Raw genomic sequence first — 23311 nt, forward strand, 5'->3', positions numbered from 1 at the left:
GGGCGGCTAGAGCGTCACTTCCGCGTCGGTAGTCCTCCTTCCCAACATGGCGCAGTCAGTTAACATCACCGAGCTGAATCTGCCGCAGCTAGAAATGCTCAAGAACCAGCTGGACCAGGTGGGGACGGGCCCCAGAAACATCCTTTTCCTGCCACACATCTCCACATCTCATGCCCGCGGGTACTCTCTCGCCCCGCATTCCTCCCCACTTTGGGAGGCTTCCCTTTCCAGGAGAAACACTTCACCCCAGGGCCCGCCCCCTCTTCGGTAGTGCTCACCCCTAGTCCTCCGCCCCCTCCAGCCCCGGTGTTGACCCTGTTTCCGTCCCCTGTAGGAAGTGGAGTTCTTATCCACGTCCATTGCCCAGCTCAAGGTGGTCCAGACCAAGTATGTGGAAGCCAAGGACTGTCTGAACGTGCTGAACAAGACCAACGAGGGTATGGGGTGGACGCGTGGAGGCCATCGGGGGGCTGTGCCGCCTGGCTTCTCCTCTCGTCCTGTCTCTCAATCCAATTTCCGTACTAGAGGGGAGAAGACTGTCCATACCTATTGTATGCCGCTTCATGAGCCCTTTGCATGTTGCCTATCTAGAATTGAAAAGTACAGGACATTCCTCCGCTCCTGTCCCCCCTGTTTCGGTTCTTTTCATACTGTCTCCGGGCTCTGTGCCCTATTGGAACACCCGTTAACACCTTCATTTTGGAGCTGCCAGCCTTCCTCCAGATGTTTGTCTTAATTGCTTTCACAGGGAAAGAATTACTCGTCCCTTTGACAAGTTCTGTATCCTTTCCACAGGAACTGCCTTTTCTTCCTCATGCCCCCCCCAAAAAAAAAATAAATAAAGAGGGGACAAGAGTAGTTTTGATAACCCCAGCGTGCCTCTATGGAAGAATCTTATTACACATAGATTTTCTGTCTTAATCTGGAGCCAATCTCCAGCTAATGTCTTGTGAGTACCAGGGAGTATGTAGAATTGAGGTATGATTGTTTTCCTTTGCTATTTGAGGATATTGATATAGAGATAAAACTAGTGGTTTACATTATTACTAATAACAGAAGGGGGGTGGCTCTATTAATCCTCAACTTTAATTTAACTGTAACACTTTCTCCTAAACTGTTGTTTTGCCTTTATAACAGTGGCTCTCTTTATAACAGTGGAGTGTCTACCTACTGAGTGTTTTATTTAATGAGCCAGTTATGACAATAAGACAACTGTAAAAAAAAATAATAAAAATAAATAAAAAAAAGACAACTGTGTAACCTGGGAACTGACAGGCTAAAGGGAAGCACAGGAATGGCAGTGTAGGGATTACTTAAATAATGGATATTAAATTCATCAGGAATTAGCTAGTTCATGCTTGAGGGTGTTGAGGGAAAGCAAGACTGATTCTGATTTTTTGCTTTTATTACTCAACAGCAGTAGGAAAGTATCTTTGTATCTAGTCTTTCTAAAGAGGGGCTAATGGGAAGAATGATAAGAACTGTTTGGAAGATGGCAGGTGGGCTAAGAGTAGGAGAATGTTTAAACAGATGTTAGTTTCTCCATAAGGAACCAACTTCTCTATTACGCCACCTTCGAAGATTATTGGTGTAGTTTTCAGGGCCCCAGATTATTCAGTCCGTTTCTTTTTAGAAAAGGAATGTCCTAGGATGCCAAGCAGGCTGGCTGACAGGGAGTCATGGCTCATGCTGGGCTAGTTTTTTCCTTAATCCTTGATTCTCAGATGTATGTTCCGGGGAAGCTACATGATGTGGAACATGTACTCATCGATGTGGGAACTGGCTACTATGTAGAGAAGGTGAGTGGGGGGAACACAGGAATGTCTCCCTGAGCAGGAAAAGGGAGCTGAAGGGAACATCTACAGTGCAACATGGGGTCTCTTAGCCCTTCATTCACCTCTTGCAGACAGCTGAGGATGCCAAGGAGTTCTTCAAGAGGAAGATAGACTTCCTCACCAAGCAAATGGAAAAAATCCAGCCAGCTTTACAGGAGAAGCATGCCATGAAACAGGGTAAGCTTGGCCTGAGGTATCTCCTGAGCCCTTCTACCTCTATGTTAAACAACATGGAATGCAGAGTGAACAATGGCAGTATTCCCTTAATTGAATTAAAATTCCTTTCCTTCCCTTCTAATGCAAAGCAAGCTTCTTCCTTTATGAAACTCTGTGAAGCCACTTTACATAAGTTCAACAATGATTGCTTACTGTGCTGATCTAGTGGCCAACACTAAGTTTTTATCTTAACTAGAAGTAGAGTCCCATTGATGGCAAAGATCATCACTGCTGGGAGTGGCAGTATCCGCTTAGTTGGATTAAGGCTATGTTCTGATGTATAATTCTCTAGGCTGTGCATTGTATTCCCATTATTTGTAGATTCCTGGGTTGGGGGCTTGAGGAATTTAGAAGAAATGTCTCTCTTGTGCAATTTCCATTTAATGGGGATGGGATGGGAAGAAAATACATGAAAATGAACTAGTACTAGCAGTGGCAACTGTGGCTGCACACTGGGATCACCCAGGTAGTTTACAGACAGCCTGGGCGGCACCATGAGAACTAAACCAACCAGGGAGGTGGCTGAATTCCAGGGTGGTCAGTGTTTTTAAAAAAGCTCCCAGCTGATTCTGTTCCATATTCAGGATAGAGAGCCACTGTTATAAAGGCAAAACTCTTTTCCACATTATAATTTTCTAGTGTTATCTGACTCATTTAATACCATGTTCATTTTTATATCCTGTGGTTATATTGACATAGACTCTAAATTTGTATTCGTTTTTGTCCCTCAGAGAAGATTCCTGTGTTAAAAGTTTAACAAACTATAGTTGGTTGTCTGCCCTGTCACTTTTCTGTAACTCTACATTCTCCTCCTTAGTCCTGACCAGGGCCTAATTGTTTTATTCCCACAGCTGTCATGGAGATGATGAGCCAGAAGATTCAGCAGCTCACAGCGTTGGGGGCAAATCAAGCTACTGCCAAGGCCTGAAACTTGTTTTCAGAAATGGGGCCTGGGACTTTTGGGAGTGAATTCCTAGAGTTGGGGAAGAAATGGTGCTTATGTTTCATGCTAATAAATGTGTCAGCTGGGCGGAATGTGGTCTTTTCTTGCATTTAGCAAGGTACTCTGCTGGGACGGGTGGGGCTGGGTCGAGATGGTGCGCCGCTCCCCGGATCCTGGCCTGCAGAGCTGATGCTGTGCTCACACCGAGGGTTTCACCCGCGGGATCCTTCTACCAACCGCGCTGGGCGGCGTGCTCTTGGGCGGGGCCTGTTGCCCAGGGAACGGCCGCGCGGCGGAAGTGGGGCTGCGTAGGCGCTTCTTCTTCCGGGTCGTGCCCCGGCCTTCGGGGAGAAGCCGCATGGGTCAGCGCCTCCTGCGTGGCTTCCTTCCGCTGCTGTTGCCGCCGCCGCCCCCCCAGCCCGGGCACCGCATGCACAGCACGGGGTCCGTCCTGCCCCCCAAGCGGCCCCGCAGCGACCTCATGGCCCCGCGCCGAATAGGCACGCACAGCGGCACCTTCCACTGCGACGAGGCGCTGGCGTGCGCCCTGCTGCGCCTCCTGCCCGAGTTCCGGGTGCGGAAACTGCCCCGAGGTCGGCCTGTGTCTCCGGGGTGGGCCGCGGCCGCCTCACTGGGCCCCTCCAGCGGTTGCGGTGGCCCAAGCACCCTCCTGCCCGCCGGCTCCCCTGGAAACCCAACAACACCACCCCTCCCCGCCAGCCGCGCACACCTTCTCTGGCAGCCCCCTTAAACCTGTGTCCACCGCAGGATGCAGAGATTGTGCGGACCCGGGACCCCGAAAAACTGGCGGCTTGTGACATCGTGGTAGATGTGGGTGGCGAGTATGATCCTCAGAGACACCGATATGATCATCACCAGAGGTGAGTTCAGGTAGCATTTCTTCAACTTTCTTGACTTAAGCGTTCCTCAGGGCCCCCGTTCAGCCAGCCACTGCCGTCATCGTCAGCAAAAGGAACGGCCTCATCCTTGAAATCAAAATCTTGAGTCCCTTTAAAACTATAGGCTTCTGGGCCTGCCTGGTGGAGCAAGGGGTTAAGACGCAACCTGTGAAGCTGTCCGCAGCCTCGGCAGCACGAGTTCATTCCTTAACCAGGGAGATACCCACATGGCACAGCAGACCTCTCCTGTCTCGCCCGCTGCTCCCCTCGGCAGTGTGTTTCAGTCAGTCTGCCAGTTCTGCTCCCCGCTCTGTCTCTGGTGAATCCTCTCGCCTCCCACGCATCTCTGGCCTGCACCCCAACCTTTGTATGCATAAATAAATAAATCTAAAAACCAAAAACTGTAGGCTTCCATCCTTCCTTCCCAGCATCCATCTACCTGACCTTGGACCTCCCTTTGCCCTGGCATCTGCCCAGGCCTCTCATGGTTGCCAGTCCTCGCACCCTTCCTAACTCACTCCTGCTTTGGCTCAGTCAGGCATTTCTCCCACCAGCACTGTCATTAGTCATCCCGACTCATACCCCAACTGGAATTAATCCATTCACGTGCCTTTAGATTGCTGGCGGGTTGGTCACTGCCCAGATGTGTGTGGTCTCCTACTTCATTCACTCTTCCATTGGGAGATCTTTCTTTTACCAGCATGTCCCCTCACCCACAATACTATCCCATTCTTTTCCCCCCTCCTCAAGCCCCTACTTCATCAAACCCCTCTGCAAATAACCTTGTTGCTGACTTTCTTTTTGTTTGTTTGTTTAAATATTTATTTGTTTATTTATACAAGTACTGGGTACAGTCAAGGCAGGAGGGTGAGAGAATTCACCAGAGCCAGAGCGGGGAGCAGCGGGCATGGCAGGAGAGGTCTGCGTGCCATTTGGGACCCTTGCCTGGCGGCTGGGGATCGGACCAGAGCTGCAGAGGCTGTGGGCAGCCTCACAACCCAGCTCTCAACCGCTGCACCGCCGGGGAGGCCCTTGCTGCTGACTTTCCTTTTTTTTTTTTTTTTTTAAGATTTATTTTTATTTATTTATACAAGCATTGGGTAGTCAGAAGCGCGGGAGGGTGAGAGAATTCACCAGAGCCAGAGCGGGGAACAGAACAGGCAGAAGGACCAAAGTACACCGCTGAGGGGAGCAGCGGGCTGCAGGAGAGGTCTGCACGCCATGTGGGACCCTCCTCTGGTGGCCGGGGAGCAGCCAGGGATCGAACCAGCACTGCAGAGGCTGCGGGCAGCTTCGCAACCCAGCGCTCAACCTCTGCGCCACCGGGGAGGCCCCCTTGCTGCTGACTTTCAAAGGAAATTTCCCACATCCTCAACTCCTTCCTTCCAATCTGTCAGTTTCTCTCTGGGATTTCACATCACAATTCTCCTGCCAGTGTTTCTACTTAGGGGTGTATAAAATACAAAACCTCCCCTCACTTCACTACTGTTTAAAGGGTCACAATGACGTTCTGTTTTAGGTGTCTTTTAAGTATTTCTCCCTCTCTCCATCTTCTGACTTTCTCTTTTTGCTTAAGTATACATTTTATTTTCTTTTTTTAAGGATTTATTTTTATTTATTTATGCATATAAGAGCTGGGGTGTAAGCCAGAGGTAAAGGGGGTGAGAGGATTCGCCAGAGACAGAGTGGGGAGCAGAACAGGCAAATCTACTGAAATCCACTGCTGAGGGGAGCAGCGGGGAGACAGGAGAGGTCTGCTGAGCCATGTCAGTCAGCTCCCTAGCCAGGGATCGAACTTGGGCCACAACAGTGATAGCTTGATAGGACCACCAGCGAGACCCCCTACATATTATTTTCATAAATGGTGTCAAGATTCCTCTCCCCCACCCTCTCCCGGAAATAAGCCACAGTCTGAAGTTTATGTTCATCATATCCTTGTTCTTATATATAGTATAGTCTGTACCTGTTTCCATCAATAATTCATTTAGTTTTGCTGCCTTTTGAACCTTTTCTTGGGAGTGGAGGTTGTTATTATTAGTCTTTATACCCTGTGAATATTTTGCATATTTTTTGTTCAGTAATAAAAGTCATCAAAACAAAAATGACTCCCTAGGAGATTCTGATGGACTGGTTTTCAAAGTGACAGCTGTAGTTTTTTCTTTACCTATCCTGTCATACCTTTTCCTAGTCTCTGTGCCACTGTGTTCAAATTCCTCCTCTCCTCATCCTGCCTCTGATTCATTTCCTTGCATCTGTGCTGGCTAGCACGATGCTCTTTCTAGTATGCACTTGTCTACTTAATTCTCTGTGGCTCCCCATTACCTACAGGGAAATCCCAACCTCCCAAGTATTATATGGCCTGCCTACCCTTCTAGCTTTATCTTCTACCTTCCTCATCACACCTTTCCTGGAGTCCCGTGAAGAGGCCCATCTCTTAGCCGTTGTACGTGTTGTTCCCTCCACCCGGAGTGCCTTTTGTCCTTCAGCCTTTAGTGAACAACCACTCGTTCATCTCAGGAGTGACTGAAGGCTGTCTTCCTCTGAAGCCTTTCTTTTTCCCTTCCCATTTTTCCTTCTTTTCCTTGTTATAACTAGAGCATTTGCCTTGTGGTTTTGTGTTTGTCTGCCTCCAGCAGATGAACTGGAAGCCAGGGACAGAATCTCGTGGTTTTTTTAGTTTTTTGTTTGTTTTTTTTTATCCCTGATGTCTAAAGCACAAAGCCTGGTATGTAATAAGCACTAAGTAACCGCCATTAATGGAGACTCTAAGCAAAGGCCCATGTTATGGACCTCCTGTAACATCCCAGCTTCCTCACTGCCCTGGCCTGCGGGTTAATGGGGCTGAGTCCTCCGCCTCAGCTCCGCCTCCCTGTGCTCCTTAGGTCTTTCACAGAGACCATGAGCTCCCTGTCCCCCGGGAAGCCGTGGCAGACCAAGCTGAGCAGTGCGGGACTCATCTATCTGCACTTCGGGCACAAGCTGCTGGCCCAGTTGCTGGGCACTAGTGAAGAGGACAGCATAGTGGGCACCCTCTATGACAAGGTGGGGACCCACACGTGCATCTCCACCAGGCCAGCTGGTGTGGGACTCTTGCAGCACCCGGACTGGCTTCCTGACCCGTAGCCGGCCCCCGCCCTCCCTGCCAGGCTCATCGCCCAGCATGAGAATGTCTCTCTCTCTCCTGGGGTGGACACGAGAACAAGATGTACTACTTGGGGAAGGGCTTTGAAAACCTTATAAAGTGGTGTTTCCCAGTCTTTTTCTTGGCCAGACACATCAAAAATGATGAGTCAACAGCTTGGTAATCATGACTGGTTAGAATCATGACTCCCTGGGGCACACAAGGTGGGGCGGGGCAGGGCCAGGAAGCACTTGATTGTGAAAGTATCTTCAGGTTCCACCAGCACCCCCTGTGAGCAGCTCAGTAGCTTCCCACTGTTAGGGAAGCAATAGGGCTGGTGGCCCCGGTGTGCATGGCCCCAGTCATTCTAAGGAGCCCTTCTTGGCCCTACTCTTGGAGGGTCATGAATCAAAACTCAGATCCAGTTGTTATTTGGGGGGTGTAAACTGTTGAGTTCAGTTCTCTGCCTGTGTTTGGCTCCCCATCACACAATGCTGGTATGATCCTAAAAGGGAGAGCAACATAGTTGAATTGGAATTTTTGGAACAGCAAGGTTTTCAACTGCTTTCTACGGCTGAGGGGTTCCTAACCAACTGACTGAATGAAACCCAAGTTCTAACTGGGCATCAGGATAGAGTCCGGACGTTGGGACGTTGGGCTGGGGGGTCTCTCTGGGCCTGAGAGTAGCACTTGGGCTGCACTTTAGCGATATGTTGGTGTGTGGGCTAGCTCGTCAGGCAGTATTGCATTAAGCACTGGTAACCCACATTGTTTTTGCCCCAAACTCTTGAGGTCTTGTCCTACTGTATCCTGAGTGTCAGGAGGTGCAGCAGCTGTTGCAGAGGCACATCATGGGCTTCCCCGGGATCACATCCCAGTACCACCCCACCCCGCACCCCCCATTTGTATTGGCCAGACCCTCCTGTACCTTGGTAACTAGCCCACTGAATAGCCAGCCTGGCCCATCTGGAGGTGGACCCTCCCTCAGCCATGGAGAACCAGTTCCAGCCCTTCATGAAACTTGAGGCCTTCCTTGATCCGAAGCCAGCATTCCCCGCTCCATACACGGGCCTAGGTGGGGCTTTGTGCAGCCGTAAAGCAAGCACCGGACTAGGAATCAGTTCATTCACATCCCAGCCCCAGCACTATTGGCTCTCTGACCTTGAGCCACAGAACCTGGCCATCCCTTTTCCTCATCTAGTTAATGTTGAGAGAGCCTCACAGAACTATCGTGGAGATTAAATGAAAGTGTGATAAACATACTTTAAAACCTTTAACACTTGATGTAAATGGAGGGCCCTCAAGAGCATTTCCCGTGCTGCTGCCTTAGATGTACGAGAACTTCGTGGAGGAAGTGGATGCAGTGGACAATGGGATCTCCCAGTGGGAAGTGGGCGAGCCTCGCTATGCACTGACCACCACCCTGAGTGCCCGGGTTGCTCGGCTTAATCCCACCTGGAATCAGCCCAACCAAGATACTGAGGTAAGGAGGACTCCGGGCCAGGCGGCTGGCGCGTAGAACCTCCAGGGAGGAAGGGGGCAGTTGTGTCCTGCCCCACACCCCCAGCCAACCAGCACCATGGTTCTGATTCCCAGGCCAAGTTCAAGTGTGCGATGGATCTGGTTCAGGAGGAGTTTCTGCAGAGAATCGAATTCTACCAACACAGCTGGCTGCCAGCGCGGGCCTTGGTGGAAGAGGCCCTGGCCCAGCGATTCCAGGTGCAGGCCTAGAATGAGGTACTGCTGCTGCTGGTCACTGGGTTCCTCCTCCTGCACATAACCTTCTAACTGTGCCCCTTTCCTTTTAGGTAGACTCAAGTGGGGAGATAGTGGAACTGGCAAAAGGTGGATGTCCCTGGAAGGAGCACCTCTACCACCTGGAGTCTGAGCTGTCACCCCCGGTCACCATTGCCTTTGTTATCTACACCGACCAGGAGGGGCAGTGGCGAGTGCAGTGTGTGCCCAAGGAGCCCCACTCGTTCCAGAGCCGGTGAGCCCCAGGGAGAGCGCCCTGTAGACCTCTCGGCCTCTCAGAAGCGGCCACTAACTTGGGCCTTTGCTGTACTCCCTTAGGTCCTCAGGCCTCCATTTGCTTCCACCAACTTCTCTCTGCTCACTTGTAGGCTGCCCCTGCCGGAGCCGTGGCGCGGTCTTCGAGATGAAGCCCTGGACCAGGTCAGTGGGATTCCTGGCTGCATCTTTGTCCATGCCAGCGGCTTTATTGGTGGGCACCACACCCGAGAGGGTGCCTTAAGCATGGCCCGTGCCACCTTGGCTCAACGCCCAGGCCTTCCACAGATCTCCTAAGTCAATAAAATTTCTCTCTCATTCTGACCAAGTCCTTGCCCCATTGTTGTCCTGCACCATTCTGGGAACTTGCTGAACTTGAGGGAGTGAAACATCTGTGATGTTCCAGAGCCTCTGCTAGGCACCTCCCTCAGCACTACCTAGTTCCTAAGGTGAAATAATTTGGCCCAATTCACAAGTGGCTAAAAAATGACAGTATCTTTACCCAAAGTACATGCCTCTTTTTACCCCCCTTTCTTCCCCACTATACCCCAGTGCAACTCCAGGAAAAAGTAAATCTGTTCATTAAATGGAAAACACAGAAGGGAATTTTTTATTATTAGAAGTGGGGGTGAGGGGAGTGGCACAGAGCAGGTCCTGGGAGAGGGTCCCAAGGGGCAGAAGTTGGTGATGTCTCAGTAAAGAGGGGCAGATCATGAGTGGAACCTCCACCTCCAGCTGGGGGCTCCTGGGTTCGGCCCAGCACTGGGCTAAAACGTGGAAACTGGGCATTGACAAAGTACAGTGGGATGTGGGCGATTCGTCCTGTGGACCAGCACTGCAGAGAGGCGAAAGTAAAGCCTATTGAGAGCCTGGGCCAGAGGAAGGCCACATAGCAGGGCCACGTGGCAGTCAGGGCACCTCACCCCACTCCCCAAACCCCAGCAACCTGGTCTACTCACCACACTGAGCAGAGCCCCTTTGTTGAAAGCAGGATGGAAAGTGATGAGCTGGGCCTGGGCTCCTGGCTCTCCCTGGATGATGCCACTAGGGAGAAAAGGTGAGTCAGCAGCGGGGGGCAGGAGGGGTGCAGCAGGATTGGGGTTTGGTGTGGGAAGGCTGGTGAGGAGCCCAGACCGAACATCTACCCAGCACTTACCAAGGCAGTAGCTCAAATACAGGGCTGTTTCGAGTGCGGAAAAGGAGGATGACTGGTTTACCATCCTGGACCCGTGGGTTTCCTGTAAGAATGGATCCGGGGAGAAGGAGGAACTCGAGGTAGATTCCAGGGCAGGGAGAAACTGCAGCCAGAGATGGGCACAGCTAGTGTGGGGGATGGCCGTGACCCGAGTCCTCCCTCCCCGCTCACCTTTCATGAGCACAGCCAGGCGCTCCCCGCTTGGATCCCAGACCATGGAGTGAGCTTCTCCCCCAAGCCTGTGAGGAGACAGTGGGTTGGGAGGGCTCAGTGCGGTCCCACTCACCGCTCCCCCCTCACCCACTCTGCTCACCTCTCCTCTCCACTCGGGGTCTGTATTGTCGTCTCAGAGAGGTCTGCCACTATCGTTGCCGACTTCGCTCCTCCGACTCGCCCCTGCCCCTCACCTGGGGATGAGGGGAGAAGCGGTTCACACAGGCAGAGACCCTCCTGCTGACCCCTGCCGTGTCTCCGGTGCCTCTGCAGTCTCCCAAGCTCCTATCTATACCTGCCTTACCTTTCAGAGTAGCATGTTCAGCGGGTTCCTGCCTCTGACTTCCCCCAGATACTCCGTAGCCAGAAGTGTTTCCCCAAACTCACCACAGCATTCTGGGAATGACAAGGAGTAAACCAGCGGCTCCCCCAGTACAGTGAAGAGTAACCGGTTTCCATCTGGGCTCCAGCAGCCTGTCTGGGGTCAGAAAGCAAAAGCCAAGGGTGTTCTGCGGGGGAATGCAGGGGGGAAAGACATAGAAGACGAGGAGAGACAAGTTGGGGGGATCCAGCGTCCACCTCTTCTGCGCTTTCTGTGAGTCACAGCCTCCTCTTACCTGACAGCGCCCTGACAGAGTGGGCCACCTCTCACAAGTCCACATCTGGGCCTCCCAGACTCTACAGGGAAATCACAGCTTAGGGCCACTACATTCGAAAACTTGGACTTAACTTCCCTGTCAGTCCCAGGAGCCAAGGACCTTCCTCTCGGCCCTCACTCTCCCCTCCCCCCACTCACCGAAAGACAGCTGAAGGCGTGGTAGCCAGGACTTTGCTGCCATCCGGGGACCAGAGCAGGTTGGTAACCCCACCTCCCCGGAACCAGGGGAGGGGAACACAGGTCTCTGTGGAGACATCCCACACCTGGGGAGTGGAAGCAGAAGAGAGACAGGAAACTCAAGCGTCCCTGTCTCCTCCCGGGGGCGGCCCTTCCCTGAGGCACGAGGACACAGAATGGGGAGAAAGTGGGAGAGCAGCTTAAAAACCGGAGTAAGTTTATATTTGTAATTACAGCGGGCAGAATTTTAGTCTAGATGATGCAGCTCCCTGCCTGGTAAGTTTAAGACTGAACAGATAATTACCCCTCTCCTTCCCCCAGGATATTTTCCACCACCAGATGGTGGAGGACCGCGCGCTCCTCGCGCTGAGGGCTGGCTGAAGTGACAGCTAAGCGGGTAGGGACAACTCACCAGGATAGCGGCATCCACAGGTGAGGCTGAGAGCAGCCGCCCCCCACTGGGGGCCCAGGCCAGGCTGGTGACGGGCGTGTGCCCAGGGTGGGAGAGCACTTGGGCGCAGCCAGAGGAGGGACTGCAGGGGAAACAGTGTGGTCAGAAAACTGTGATCTGGTTTCCTCACCTCCTCCCGAAGCCTCTAAATCCCAACGCCCCCGGCCGAAGCTCCCCAGATTGGGGGAAATGAATAAGGATCCAAGGAAGGCTTGGATCCTATAGGCTCCAAGGAGACAAAAGTTTGTGGCCAGTAAAACCAGAACGGGCTGAGCCAGAGAAAGGTCACATGCTCCATCCTAGACAACAGCCCCCTCCTCAGAAGCATCCACCGCAGAGCCTGGGACAATCTATGATATCCCCTCAAGGTGCCAATCTTTTCCCTGAGCTACCTACCACCCCTCCCGCCAGAAGCCAGCCTGTGCTCCAAAGCCCATCTTTCTGCCTTTCCTTGTCAGAGTCAGTGTCGCTCCTCTGAGTTCCCCACTCTGGTGAATCTTCCCCCTCAAACACCTCTGGCCTGCACTCCAGTTCTTTTACACATACACACACGAAAGGTGTAGAGTGGCTGAAAGAATTTCAAAGTCGGGGCCTCCCTGGTGACCTAAGTCTTAAGGGCTTAAGTCTCAGCACTATCAAGCTCTTGGCAGTCACTGCAGCAGGACAAGTTAGATCCCTGGCCAGGGAGCAACCCACATGGCGCAGCAGACCTCTCCTGTCTCCCCGCTGCTCCCCTCAGCGGTGTATTTCAGTCAGCCCACCTGTTCTGCTCCCTATTCTGTCTGTGGTGATTTTTCTCACCCCCCCATACCTGTGGCCTACACCCCAATTCTTATATGCATCAATAAATAAAAATAAGTCTTTTATTAAAAAAATACCATGGGACAACAATGATGAAACAGATTACCACGTCAGAATCAGAGGTTGCTGGACTCACCGGGTAGACAAGGAGGTGGGGTCCAGGGTCCAGATGAGAATGCAGCTCTGACAGGCCACAGCCAAGACAGAGGCACTGAGGGGCTTCCAGGCCAGAGCTGCCACATTCCGCTGCAGCCGGTGCTTCAAGGAGGGGACTATAGTGCTGGGGTGAAAGGGCAGGGGCGGAGTCAAAGCAGGGCCGAGTGCGGTGCAGGAGGGAGAGGCCGACAAGCAAGCTTCGCCCAGGAGTACGGTGGCACGGAATAAAGGTTAGATCCGGAAAGAGGACACATGCAGCAGAGGAGCCTCCGACCCCAGTTCTGGAAGAAGCCCTGTGGCCCAGGCCCAGGAACTGCAGGACTCCCCCGGGAACAAGGCTGGAGAGGAAAGGGGAGCGCGACACGTCCAAGCCCGCTCAGGTGGCTCCACACACCTGTTAGCGTTGTACACGCGGATCGAGTCGTCTAACAGCGCCACTGCGAACTTGTTGGTGTGGGGGTGCCACGCGAAGACCCGCAAGCAGCAGCTGGACCTGGCAGGAGCGAGCCTGAGGAAGCTAAACCCGCACCCACCCAAGCCCAGCCTGGATCCTTTCCCGTGAGCACAGGTTTGTTTTGTTGTTTTTTTTTTTTACTTTTATTTCATTTCTCCTTAGGAGGTAAGAGAATGTGGGGAGCAGTCAGGAAAGGGGTGGGAGTAGTTACTGCCTTGACTTCTGTCTCCCCAAAACCAGTTCCAAGGTTAGGAACTTCATTCCCACAAAACCCCGGAGCTGAACACTCACCAGTTTGTGACCTGGGCAAATTCAGCAATCAGGTCTTCACTCCTGAGCTAAGAACAAAGCCAGCGGATGGAGGCGGCCCATGCGCGGAGGCCAGGGGGGCTTAGCCCGTGGGGGCGTTAGGCCATGCCCACCCCCTGCAGTCTGCCCACCCTGACCTCGGGGATAAGCAGTGGAAAGAAGGCAAAGGGTGGGGGCAGCAGTCAGGAAAGGAGAGGGGAGGAGGCCACACTTACAGACAGGTGGGGGAACAGGGACCCGTGGAGGGAGGCGGCCCACCGACAGAGAGCCAGGGCCCAGCTGGACGCCGTCTTCACCCACTCAAACACTGTGGGATTGAGGAAGCAGCTCTGGTTAAACCACTCACAGCCTCTCACTGGTGCCCTCTTGGGTGAGTGAAGAGTAAGGACAAGCACTCCCCACATCTGCCTGCCCCACAAGTGCTCTAGATGCTTCACTCTGAACACCCACTCCGGAGCACTTGGCGGAGGTAGAGGGGAGAAGCGAAGATGGCACCAACCTAGACAACTGGTCAGGACAAATAGGGCTTAAGAGAAAGGGGCTGGGCCAGCAGGAAGTGGGATGGGTCAGGGAGAGTATGGAAGGGAGTTGCCCACCATAAAACTAGCAAAAACAGGAGGGAAAAATACTTACCCTCCTCCTCTGAGTTTGCAATTTCATTCAGCACCCCAAAAAGGCCCATATCACGCCTGATGAGGAGAGGAAGTTATGGGTCAGACTACTATGAGCCCTTCCGTTTTACCAATGAGGCCCCTGAAGCTCAGAGTTCTTTCAGTGCTTGGTGAGCAAGTGAAGCGGTCACGACTTACCATGAGACCATGAACACAAAGCCATGTAAGGATTTGAAAAAGAGAAAGAAACTGATCACACCGGCATTTTAGAAAGATCAGTCTGGTTGCCGAATAGAGGGGGACAAGAATGGTGAGGAGATGGGGTAAGTGGCTACCTCAGAATCTAGAAAAATGGCCGAAGTGGTCTGAACCACTGGACAGAGAAGAGTACAGACTTGAGAGAATGAGGAAGTAGAACGAATAGGATTTGAGGACTAATTAGACATTAGTAAGGGAAAGAGTAATAGCAAGAGAAACATCCAGGGCCTCCCTGGATGGTGCAAGGCGTTAAGATGCAGCACTATGAAGCTATCAACAGCCTCTGCATCATGAGTTTGATCCCCTGCCAGGGAGCAACCCTGCATGGTACAGCAGTCCCATTCTGCCTCACCCACTGTTCCCCTCAGCAGTGTATTTCAGTCAGTCTGCCTGTTCTGTTCCCCACTCTGTCTCTGGTGAATCCTCTCACCCCCCCCCCCCGACACCACTGGCCTGTGCCCCAGATCTTGTATGCATAAATAAATCTTTTTTAAAAATGTGCCACAGCCTGGAACTGAATGCAGGCATTAAGGCTTCATTCTTACATATGAAAAGTGACTGACCTACTCACAAGATTATCCACTGTAATGTCATGCCTAGCCTTGCTGAGCTCCAGCTAGAGGCTGACAAAGCAGTAATAAGATGAGTGGGGGCACAGGGGAAAAGGTTCACATAATCAAATCAGAAAGCAGGGTATCCTTAGCTCCACAATAAGAACTGCTAATTTAACATGATGAATGATACATGGCTCTGAGCTAGAAAGAGATGGGCCGCCCTAGGCAGAAGGCTGGCAAACTCATTTTCTCCAGGATCTGTAGACCACAGCCCAGGATACCCTTTGCCTTGTCTCACCAAACGCTGATGCATCTCTTCCACACTTGCTCCCGGTGGTGGATGAAAGCAGTTCTTGTGCCATGGTCCAGCCTCCCAGGGGTCTTCAGAGGATCCTTGGTCAGGTTGAGGACTGGAAGATTGATCCACTATAGCCGAGAAGTGAGAAAGTGTGACACTCAATCTCTCCCCGGGATCCCCACTGCACGCCCTGCCATCCCCAGCCCTCCGAGCTCGGTGAAGGGCAAGAGGCTCCAGAGACCTGTTTTCCCATTTCCACAAACCGGCCTTGGCTGCCTTATCTGCAAAACTAGACTAAGACTCCACCGGGCCGCTGTGATTACCGCGTCCTAACACTGCTGCAGGCCCTACGCAGAGCCTTTCTCCCATAGCAAATGCTCAATAAACGTCAGTTTGCCTTTTCCTTTCCAGGAATGCCACGGGGAGAAAAAGCTCCAGGCTGTGCCTCAGCAGTTCTTGACACTCCCCAACTTTTCAGCACTCCTCCTGCACCCCCACACCCCAGATTCACCCTCCTCCCCCCATTCCCTCTGGTGGGCAGCACACCTTCGCACCCCTCACCCTCCAACCTCAGTCCCAAAACACACCCCGGACCTGTTCCCCCCGGGCCAGGCGGTTTCCAGTCAGCCGGCCTGGAGACCGCGCCCCGCCCCGGCCCGCACCCCGCTCCCCGAGGCGCGGCCCCCTCGCCGCGGGCGCCCCTCCCGCCTCGCCCGGCCACCTGGCCCCGGAAGTCGGGAGGCGGACTCTCGTAGCCGCTGCCGGTCACCAGCTCGTTATTGTGCTCGTAAAGGGTGACTTGGCCCCGAGGCGGCGGCGGCGGGAACAAGCCCAGGGTGCACATCCCGCCGGCCACAGGGCGTCCGGACCCGGCAGATCCGCGGGGCCGCGGCTCCGACGCGCAGTTCCCGGGCTACATTCGGACGCTACGGGAAGCCGCCCGGGACAAACGGCGTGAGACGCCCAACGGAAGTGAAGGCGAACCGGGAAGAAGGACGCATGCGCAGGCTCGGGACAGGCTTCCGGGGCGTCCTCGCGCGCCGCCTGGCGGCTGGAGGAGGAACAGCAGAGACACGTCCGCAGAGCCAACCCCCGGGTTGAGGGCCTGAGCGGGTTTTTTTTTGTTGTTTGTTTTTTTATCCCCTGCGAGACTGTTGTTTTTCCCAGCTCCGATTCCCCAGCAGTCTCTCTCTCTCTCTCTTGTCTGTTTCTCTTCTCCCGTTCTCGTCCCCTCCCCCCAGCAATTCCAAAATAAGCCACATTCAGGAAAGTACCTAATTAAACCCTCCCAAGACTGGATAGCCCAGAGGAAAATATAAACTATATCGCGGGCAGTGACTGGAACTGAGAGGAGGAAAATAATCAGAGGAGAGACCCTGGGAGGGACTGTCCTGCACCCGCCGAATTTAAAGCCCACAGGCCCAGGTGTGGAAGGGAAAATGGGAACTATGACCTGGGCCTGCAACTTCCACTAAGCACTTGCTATGGCGAAGTGCTTGCATAACCTTTACAACATTACCCTGCAAGGGGAGTACTGTACAGAGCCTCGAGGAAAGTGAAACATGGAGATTAGACCTAGAAATACCAAAACTAGGCATTCTCACTTAAGAATACAAGTGAGATTGACCTTATTCTCGCTCCTCAGGATGAAACTAGAACTGGAAGAAAACGGGTCAGAGCTACTTTTCTTACTCCGCCCTGATTTTGGAAAAGTCACTGAATTCTCTGAACTTCATCTTCCTCATTTGCAGAGTGTTCTGATCATTTCATATGTTGATTCCCATACAAAATAATGGAAATGAAGTCACTATTAAATTGCAAAGTGTCAAACACATGACAGGGTGTTTGTTTTTAATCATAATTCCCTCACGAAATAGGTAATCTTGGGCATTGGTTGGTTCATTTAACAAATCAGGGCCTCCCTGGTGGTGCAAGGAGTTAAGTCTCAGCATTCTGAATCTATCAGCAGCCACTGCAGCACGAATTCCATCCCTGGCCAGGGAGCTACCAACATGGCGCAGCAGACCTCTCCTGCCTCGCCCGCTGCTCCCCTCAGCAGTGTATTTCAGTCAGTCTGCCTGTTCTGCTCCCCACTCTGACTCTGGTGAATCCTCTCACACCCCACACCTCCAGACTACACCCCACCCCAGCTCTTGTGTGCATAAATTAAAAAAATAATAAATCTTTTTTAAAAAGTAAAAAGAAAAGTTCTCCCCTAGAGAGTTATCCCAGGTCAGAAAACAAGGGGCTCCAGAAGGTGCCTCAGAAACTGCACTTCACCAAGAAAAGCCTCTAGTCTACTAGGTCTCAAATGTTAATGGACAAAGAATACACCCAAGGCTCTTGCTGAGCTGCAGATTCTGAGGTGTAGCTCTGAAGCTGTTACTTCCAACACCCGCCCCCCCACCCTGAGGTGATATGCACTGACCACACTTGGAGTAGCCCCTGTGTAATCTGTAAGATTAGTTCACTGTCACCCTGCAAGTCACGGAAAGCTTAAAGACCTAACACAAAAGGGGAGGCAGTTTGGGGAAAGTGACTGAGAATAGTTTCTTGAGAAGGGGGAGCAGAGCAAGTTGAAGAGGGAGTCCTGGACTCTGACAGATTAGTGGAAAGCGCTGAGGACCCACCGAGGAAGTTTTTTTTTTTTTATTTGTACCTCAATCTTGACACCAATCGACCTCAGACACCCCCAAGAAAATACTATGACCTGGGCCTGCAACTTCCACCTCCCTTACCTGCCTCCTGATTTTCCGCCAACATATTGTGTTGTAATGATCAGTTAGGTGCCTGACGCTTACCCCTGTAACATGAACTGGAGGGGGCCCTCCCCGGTGGCGCAGCGGGTTGAACGCCGCCCTGTGAAGCTGTCCGCAGCCTCTGAAGCACCGGTTCGATCCCCGGCCAGCCAGGGAGCAACCCACATAGTGCAACAGACCTCACCTGCCTCGCCCGCTGCTCCCCTCACAGTGTATTTCATCAGTCTGCCTGTTCTGCTCCCCGCTCTGCCTCTGGTGAATCCTCTCACCCTCCCACGCCTCAGGCCTGTGCCCCAGCTCTTGTATAAATAAATAAATCTTTTTTAAAAATAATAGTAATATGAACTGGAGGAAAGGAGCCGTGCTGCGTGTATTCCTAATGCGCGCCTCGCTCCTCATATGGCTAATTTAATGTTTGTTGAACGGTTTTCCCAATTTGCAGGCTCTTGGGAGGCCCAAGCCAGGCCTCGGCGCCCTCCCCGCTGGCCTCACTAGGGGGCGCGACGGCCCTGGCGACGCGGCGCCGCTGACCCTGCGCCCCGGGGTCTCCGCGCGCTCCGCGTCCCCCCGGGCCCTCCGTGGAGCCGGGGCGGGGCTCCGGGCTGCGCCCCGGCCGCGGCCCGCGACGCTCCAGCCCCCCGCGGGCGCCCCCTGGGAGGCGTCGCCGGAGCCCGCGGCCTGGAGCTCCGCCCCCGCCCCTCCCGGGCCGCCGAGCCCGGCGCCCGGCCCGGGGCCGGTAACCAGGCGCACATGGCCCGCCCGGCCCTGTTTGTCCTGGCAGCGCGCCGCCGCTATTTGAGGCGGTTTTTATCTCCCAGAACCCAGCAAAACCCCAAGCGGAGTCGAGGGAAGATGAAAGGGGCCGAGGGGCCGGCGGGGGGGCCGCCGGGCTGCGGCGGGCGGGCGCTGGCCCCGGCCGGGCGGGGCCGGGGGCGAGAGGGTCGGGTCCTGGGGGGTCCCGGGGAGCCGCTGGCGGGGAGGGGTGCGGCCGGGGGTCCCCTCGGGCCGCCGCCTGTCCCGGACGTCCCCCGCCCGCGGCCGGCTCCTCTTCCGCCGCGGCCGCCGGAGCCGGCCTCGGAGCCGGGTTTCTTCAAAGCGCCTTTGAAGCCGCGCGCCGCCCGCGGGCAGGAGATTTCGCACCTGGGCGGGCGCGGCGGCCGGCGCGGGGGGGTCGTAACCGGAGCCCCCCGGCCCGCCTCGCCCCCCCTCCAGCGCCGCGCCGGGCCGGCCGGCGAGCGAGGGGCGCCGCCCGCGGTCGGGCCCGGGCCGGGGGGAGCGGCCTGCGCGCCCCCTCGGCCCAGCGGGGGAGCCCCAGGGGCGGGGGCCGCACAAAGCCTGATTGTGGCTCGGGGACGCCGCCACAGAGTGGCTTTTGTTCCCGCGCTCGCTCGGCGGCGGGCACCGCTGATTGCAGGCCCGGGGCGGGGGGCGGGGGCGTGCCAGGCGGGGTCCTCCCGCCGGGGGCCGCGCCGGGCCGACCCGGAGCCGTCGTCTGCGCCGTGGCCGGCCGCGGGGCGGGCGCCCGAGCCGGCCCCTGGCCGGGCCTGAGGTGGACAGAGCCGGGAAGGAACCGCCCTGCCCTCCCGGCGCAGCAGGCGCCCCTGGGCGGTCCAGTGCGCGCTGGCGCGGGCCCCGAGTGGCGGTGGGCGCCGTGGAGCACCCAGGGCCAGGCCCCTGGTCGCCGAGGAAAACTCGTGCGTCCACCCCTCTCGCTCACCCGGCCTCTTCCCCTTTTCTCACCAGGACACATTTTAAAATCGACCTTTTTATTTATTAAATTAAAAAAAGAAGACTCCATGAGGACATGATCCCTTCCCTTCCACGATTTTACCCTGTCCCCAAGCTCCAGCGGCTTTAACCCTTTGACCTGGGGCCGTGAGGAAGGAGATAGAAAAGGAGGATCCAGAGTCACCGGAAAGGCATTCAAAGGCACGAAGCGGCTTTAAAAGTCACTGGAGGTGGAGTTGGGAGCATCAGAAGACCCAGGTTGGGAGCACACCCCCCAATCAGCTTGGGGACCTCTGTCCTCCTAGCTATATAAATTCTTCTTTCTCATGGCTTCTAGGCACCGGGCCTAGTACAGTGCCTTGCACAGAGTAGGCACCAATAAATACTTGATTTATTAGAATCTGATCCCAGAGAAAGCCTTCCCCCACCTATTCTTCAGGAGGGGCACCGCCAAACCAATGTCCTCCTGTGAGGTGGGCTTCCCCAAAGAGCATGTCTAAAATGGCAGCTGCACTCTCTCCATAACCATAGCAACAAGGGATTAGCCTGATGGGGTCATGGTATCAGAGGGGGGGGTGGAGGAACCTGCTCTGGGGCCAAGGGAGCTGGGGTATAGTCCAGTGCTCCCTTCCATAGGACTTGAGGTTTCACAGCTTCTGACTGGGACTGGGAATATTAGGGATCCCCTAAGTGGGAGACACCCAATCAACTCTTGAACAGAGATCTAGCTAGCCAACCCTATTAGGAGAGATCCATTAAAAGAGACACCCCATTAACGGAGACCCTGATGATAGAAATTCTATTAACAAGATCTCCACTGACGCTTTCTATACAGAGATGCGTTTGGCTAAAATTCCATAGCAAAAATGGACCACCTTCCTCCCAGCTCATTCTACCTGACCTGTCATCATAACTTACATAAATAGAATTACTATTATTACTATTCATTTCTCTTGGAACATAGGGGTTAAATATACAGGCGTGGGGGCAGCCTCCCTGACCCTGGGGTCATCCCGTCTTTGGGATCAGATCCCCATCAGTCTGCCCCCCTCTGGGCACCCTACTCCCTGCCAGGTCACTAAACCCCAAGTCCCCTAACTCTGGTTCCTAATGAAGAGGCCACCAGGGGGCAATAAATTATCATCATCATCTGTAAAAGGAAGAAGGCTCTGAAGCATGGAAAGCAGTGGAATAAGAAGTTGGGGAGCTGGAGCCTGGAAGCCGAGGGGTAGTGGTGAATAAGCTTGGGAGGCAGAAAGGAAGTACATCAGGGAGTTAGTGGAAAGAGAGTTGGTCTGGCGAAGGAGAGAAGCTGTGAGCAGGGGGAGGGGAGCTGAGGAAGCCGGGGTGCGGAAATCAGGCACAGGTGAGGCTTGAGATGAGTCTGCTGAGCGGGCTCGCGGCAGGCGCAGGTGAGCAGAGGAGACATGCGGGGAGAAACCCAGGCCCAGGGTGCCCAGGTGGGAGAGAGAACCCCGGAGGGCAGCATGCATGGGGCAAAGGGAGTGAGGGGCAAGCAGTGGTCCACGGAGTCTGAGAGGCTGGGGAGGCCACCCTGGGGCTAGAGACCTTCCACCCAGCTCAGATCTCCAGCAGGTTGCTCTGCTCTGGGCTGCCTCCAGGGGCTTTCTCTGGGGGTGCTGGTGAGGCCGAAGGTCGGGGCGTCTGACTGGCCTCCTCTTCCCCTGCGCTGCGGCCCTCCCCCAGCTCCTTGGGGCCGCTGGGAGGGGGGCCTGGGCCTGGCTCTCCGTGGGTGCGTTGGTGCTTGCTCAGGTGGTCACTTCGGGTAAAGCGCTTGGAGCAGAGCAGGCAGGTGAACTTCTTCTCCCTGGTGTGAGTGCGCACGTGGCGCTCCAGCTCGTCAGAACGGGTGAACCTCTTGCCGCAGAAGAGCCAGTTGCAGACGAAGGGCCTCTCCCCTGTGTGCCAGCGCAGGTGGGCCTTCAGGTGGGAGGCCTTGCCGTACACCTTGCCACAGCCAGGGATGTGGCAGCTGTGGATGGGCTTCTTGCGCAGCCCGGCTGCTGCCGCCCCCAGGCGCTCTAGCTCCTGGCAGTTGGGGCAGTCGCAGGAAGAGCGCCCGGCTCCACTGCCCCCGTAGGCATTGCTGCCCCCTGTGCCTGCGCCCCGAGGGGGCTTGGCTCCACCACTCCCTTCCAGCTGCCCACTGTTGCCCACTGCCTTGGGTTTATAGACGTCTTGGGGCAAGACATGCTGGGGCCCTGGTTGCAGGAGGTGGGGAGCTGGGTAGGGAGCTGGATTAAGGGGGGCAAAGTCAGAGGGGTAGGTGGGCAGCTGAGGGTTCAGTGGGGGCTGAGCAGGGCCGGTGGGCAGTGTCCCTTGCAGCCCATCTCCCTGGCCCTGCCCACCACCGAGCCAGTTGCCCCCAGGATGCATGTCCCACCAAGGAGTAGGAGCGTTGCCTGGGCCCGGTGAGATGCCTGCATGGATGCCTGCCTTGTACCAGGAGCCGTAGGGGTGTGCCATGTCCAGAGAGGTGTAGACACTGGGCAGGCAGTCAGAAGAACTGTGCCCCTTCGGCACTAGCAACCCAGGATCCTGCGTGCCCGTGGGCCCAGGGAAGGAGTGGGAGAAGGGAGGGTAGTCATTGGCATAGCCCGCTGTGGGTGCTGGGGGGCTGCCTGCAGGTGAGAGGAGCCCATTGGTGCTTGCAAAAGGGGCTGGGTAGGCATCCCCCATGGTTTTGGGGGCTGAAAGTTCACTGCCCACAGAGTATGGCTTCTTTGTGCCTGCTTTGCCCAGTGTCGCTGAGTCCCGCAGAGGGCTGGAGCCACCAAATTTGCTGCACGCTGCTGTCAGCATAGCCAGGGGACTGGAGCCATAGTGCGCCTCCTCCTGTGGAGAGAAGGAGGCCGCTTAGGGAGAGCAGCGCAGAACAAAGGCCAGGCTCTAAGACTGAGACCTGAAGACCAGTACAAAGGGGTCAGGGAAGAGTTGACAGGGAATTAGAGGTAAGAGGGGCCAGTGAGGCTGGGGGGCGAGGAGGGCGTCAGGGCAGAGCTCAGATGGAGTCCTGGAAGGACAGCCCCAAGACTGCAGTCTAACACCCCAATCCAGGAAGCAGTTGCTGGGGGGGTGCAAGGGCCTGGAGAAAGAGAAAACACTTTAATAGTTAAGAGAGATGCTGGGCCAGAGGCAGTCCCTGGGTGAGATGAGAATTAGGGATCCTCACCCCTGGAAGTGGCTTCAGACCTGAGGCCACAGTCAGGGATGCGGAGAGGGCCGGTGGGGCTCAGAGAGCAGCATGGGGAGAAGGCAAAGTATCAGGGGATTGTAGTTACCCCCATTCCAGATAGTCCCAGCTTTCACTTCCTATCTGTGCTCTGGCTCCTGACCAAGGCAGTCGCCCGGTCTCCCTGAGGCTGTGTCCTGTGTCCCTGGTAAGGAATCTCTTGGCAGGGACCCTAGGCTGGGAGCAAGAGAAGTGATGCGAAGACACTGAGACATTGAGAAGGAATAGGGCTGCCCCAAGCCAGGGCTGTGGCCGAGGCAAAAGTGCCTTTCAAGAGGGCAGTGGGCCCCTCCTGCTTTGTGGAGCCAGCTGGGACCCTTTTGGGAGGATGGGAAGAGCCCAAGGTCCTTATGCCCCTTAGGGCAGGGAATTAGGGTTGCCAAAACCCCAGCTCACAGCCACACTCCTCCAT

General features: G+C 54.9%; 4 protein-coding genes across 5 annotated transcripts; 2 read left to right on the forward strand and 2 right to left on the reverse strand.

The window, feature by feature from the left end:
- Positions 1-46: 46 nt before the first annotated feature.
- On the forward strand, positions 47-3267 carry PFDN5 (prefoldin subunit 5; the record flags this gene model as incomplete). Its single annotated transcript, XM_084254606.1, has 6 exons — positions 47-118; positions 335-437; positions 749-780; positions 1725-1799; positions 1907-2012; positions 2903-3267. 6 exons carry the CDS (start codon positions 47-49, stop codon positions 2977-2979), a joined length of 465 nt encoding a protein of 154 aa, XP_084110732.1. The 3' UTR covers positions 2980-3267.
- Positions 3268-3352: 85 nt separating this feature from the next.
- MYG1 (MYG1 exonuclease) lies at positions 3353-9342 on the forward strand (the record flags this gene model as incomplete). Its single annotated transcript, XM_084255156.1, has 7 exons — positions 3353-3568; positions 3763-3875; positions 6776-6935; positions 8345-8497; positions 8611-8733; positions 8823-9004; positions 9138-9342. 7 exons carry the CDS (start codon positions 3353-3355, stop codon positions 9319-9321), a joined length of 1131 nt encoding a protein of 376 aa, XP_084111282.1. The 3' UTR covers positions 9322-9342.
- Positions 9343-9610: 268 nt separating this feature from the next.
- On the reverse strand, positions 9611-16336 carry AAAS (aladin WD repeat nucleoporin). Of its 2 annotated transcripts, XM_084255624.1 has the most exons (16): positions 15881-16336; positions 15160-15287; positions 14072-14127; positions 13654-13745; positions 13421-13467; positions 13070-13168; positions 12656-12799; positions 11680-11800; positions 11229-11353; positions 11050-11110; positions 10820-10910; positions 10533-10626; positions 10391-10458; positions 10181-10262; positions 9984-10068; positions 9611-9859 (listed from the first exon to the last, which is right to left on the reverse strand). In XM_084255624.1, exons 1-16 carry the CDS (start codon positions 16001-16003, stop codon positions 9641-9643), a joined length of 1635 nt encoding a protein of 544 aa, XP_084111750.1. In that variant the 5' UTR covers positions 16004-16336; the 3' UTR covers positions 9611-9640. The 2 variants fall into 2 exon arrangements, with proteins under 2 accessions (XP_084111750.1, XP_084111751.1); XM_084255625.1 differs by lacking the exon at positions 13070-13168.
- Positions 16337-21227: 4891 nt separating this feature from the next.
- On the reverse strand, positions 21228-22505 carry SP7 (Sp7 transcription factor; the record flags this gene model as incomplete). The annotated part of the gene is made up of 1 exon (XM_084255046.1): positions 21228-22505. Exon 1 carries the CDS (start codon positions 22467-22469, stop codon positions 21228-21230), a length of 1242 nt encoding a protein of 413 aa, XP_084111172.1. The 5' UTR covers positions 22470-22505.
- Between the last annotated feature and the right edge of the window lie 806 nt (positions 22506-23311).

This window comes from Talpa europaea (assembly GCF_964194135.1).
Source record: "Talpa europaea genome assembly, chromosome: 15".
Taxonomy (NCBI): domain Eukaryota; kingdom Metazoa; phylum Chordata; class Mammalia; order Eulipotyphla; family Talpidae; genus Talpa; species Talpa europaea.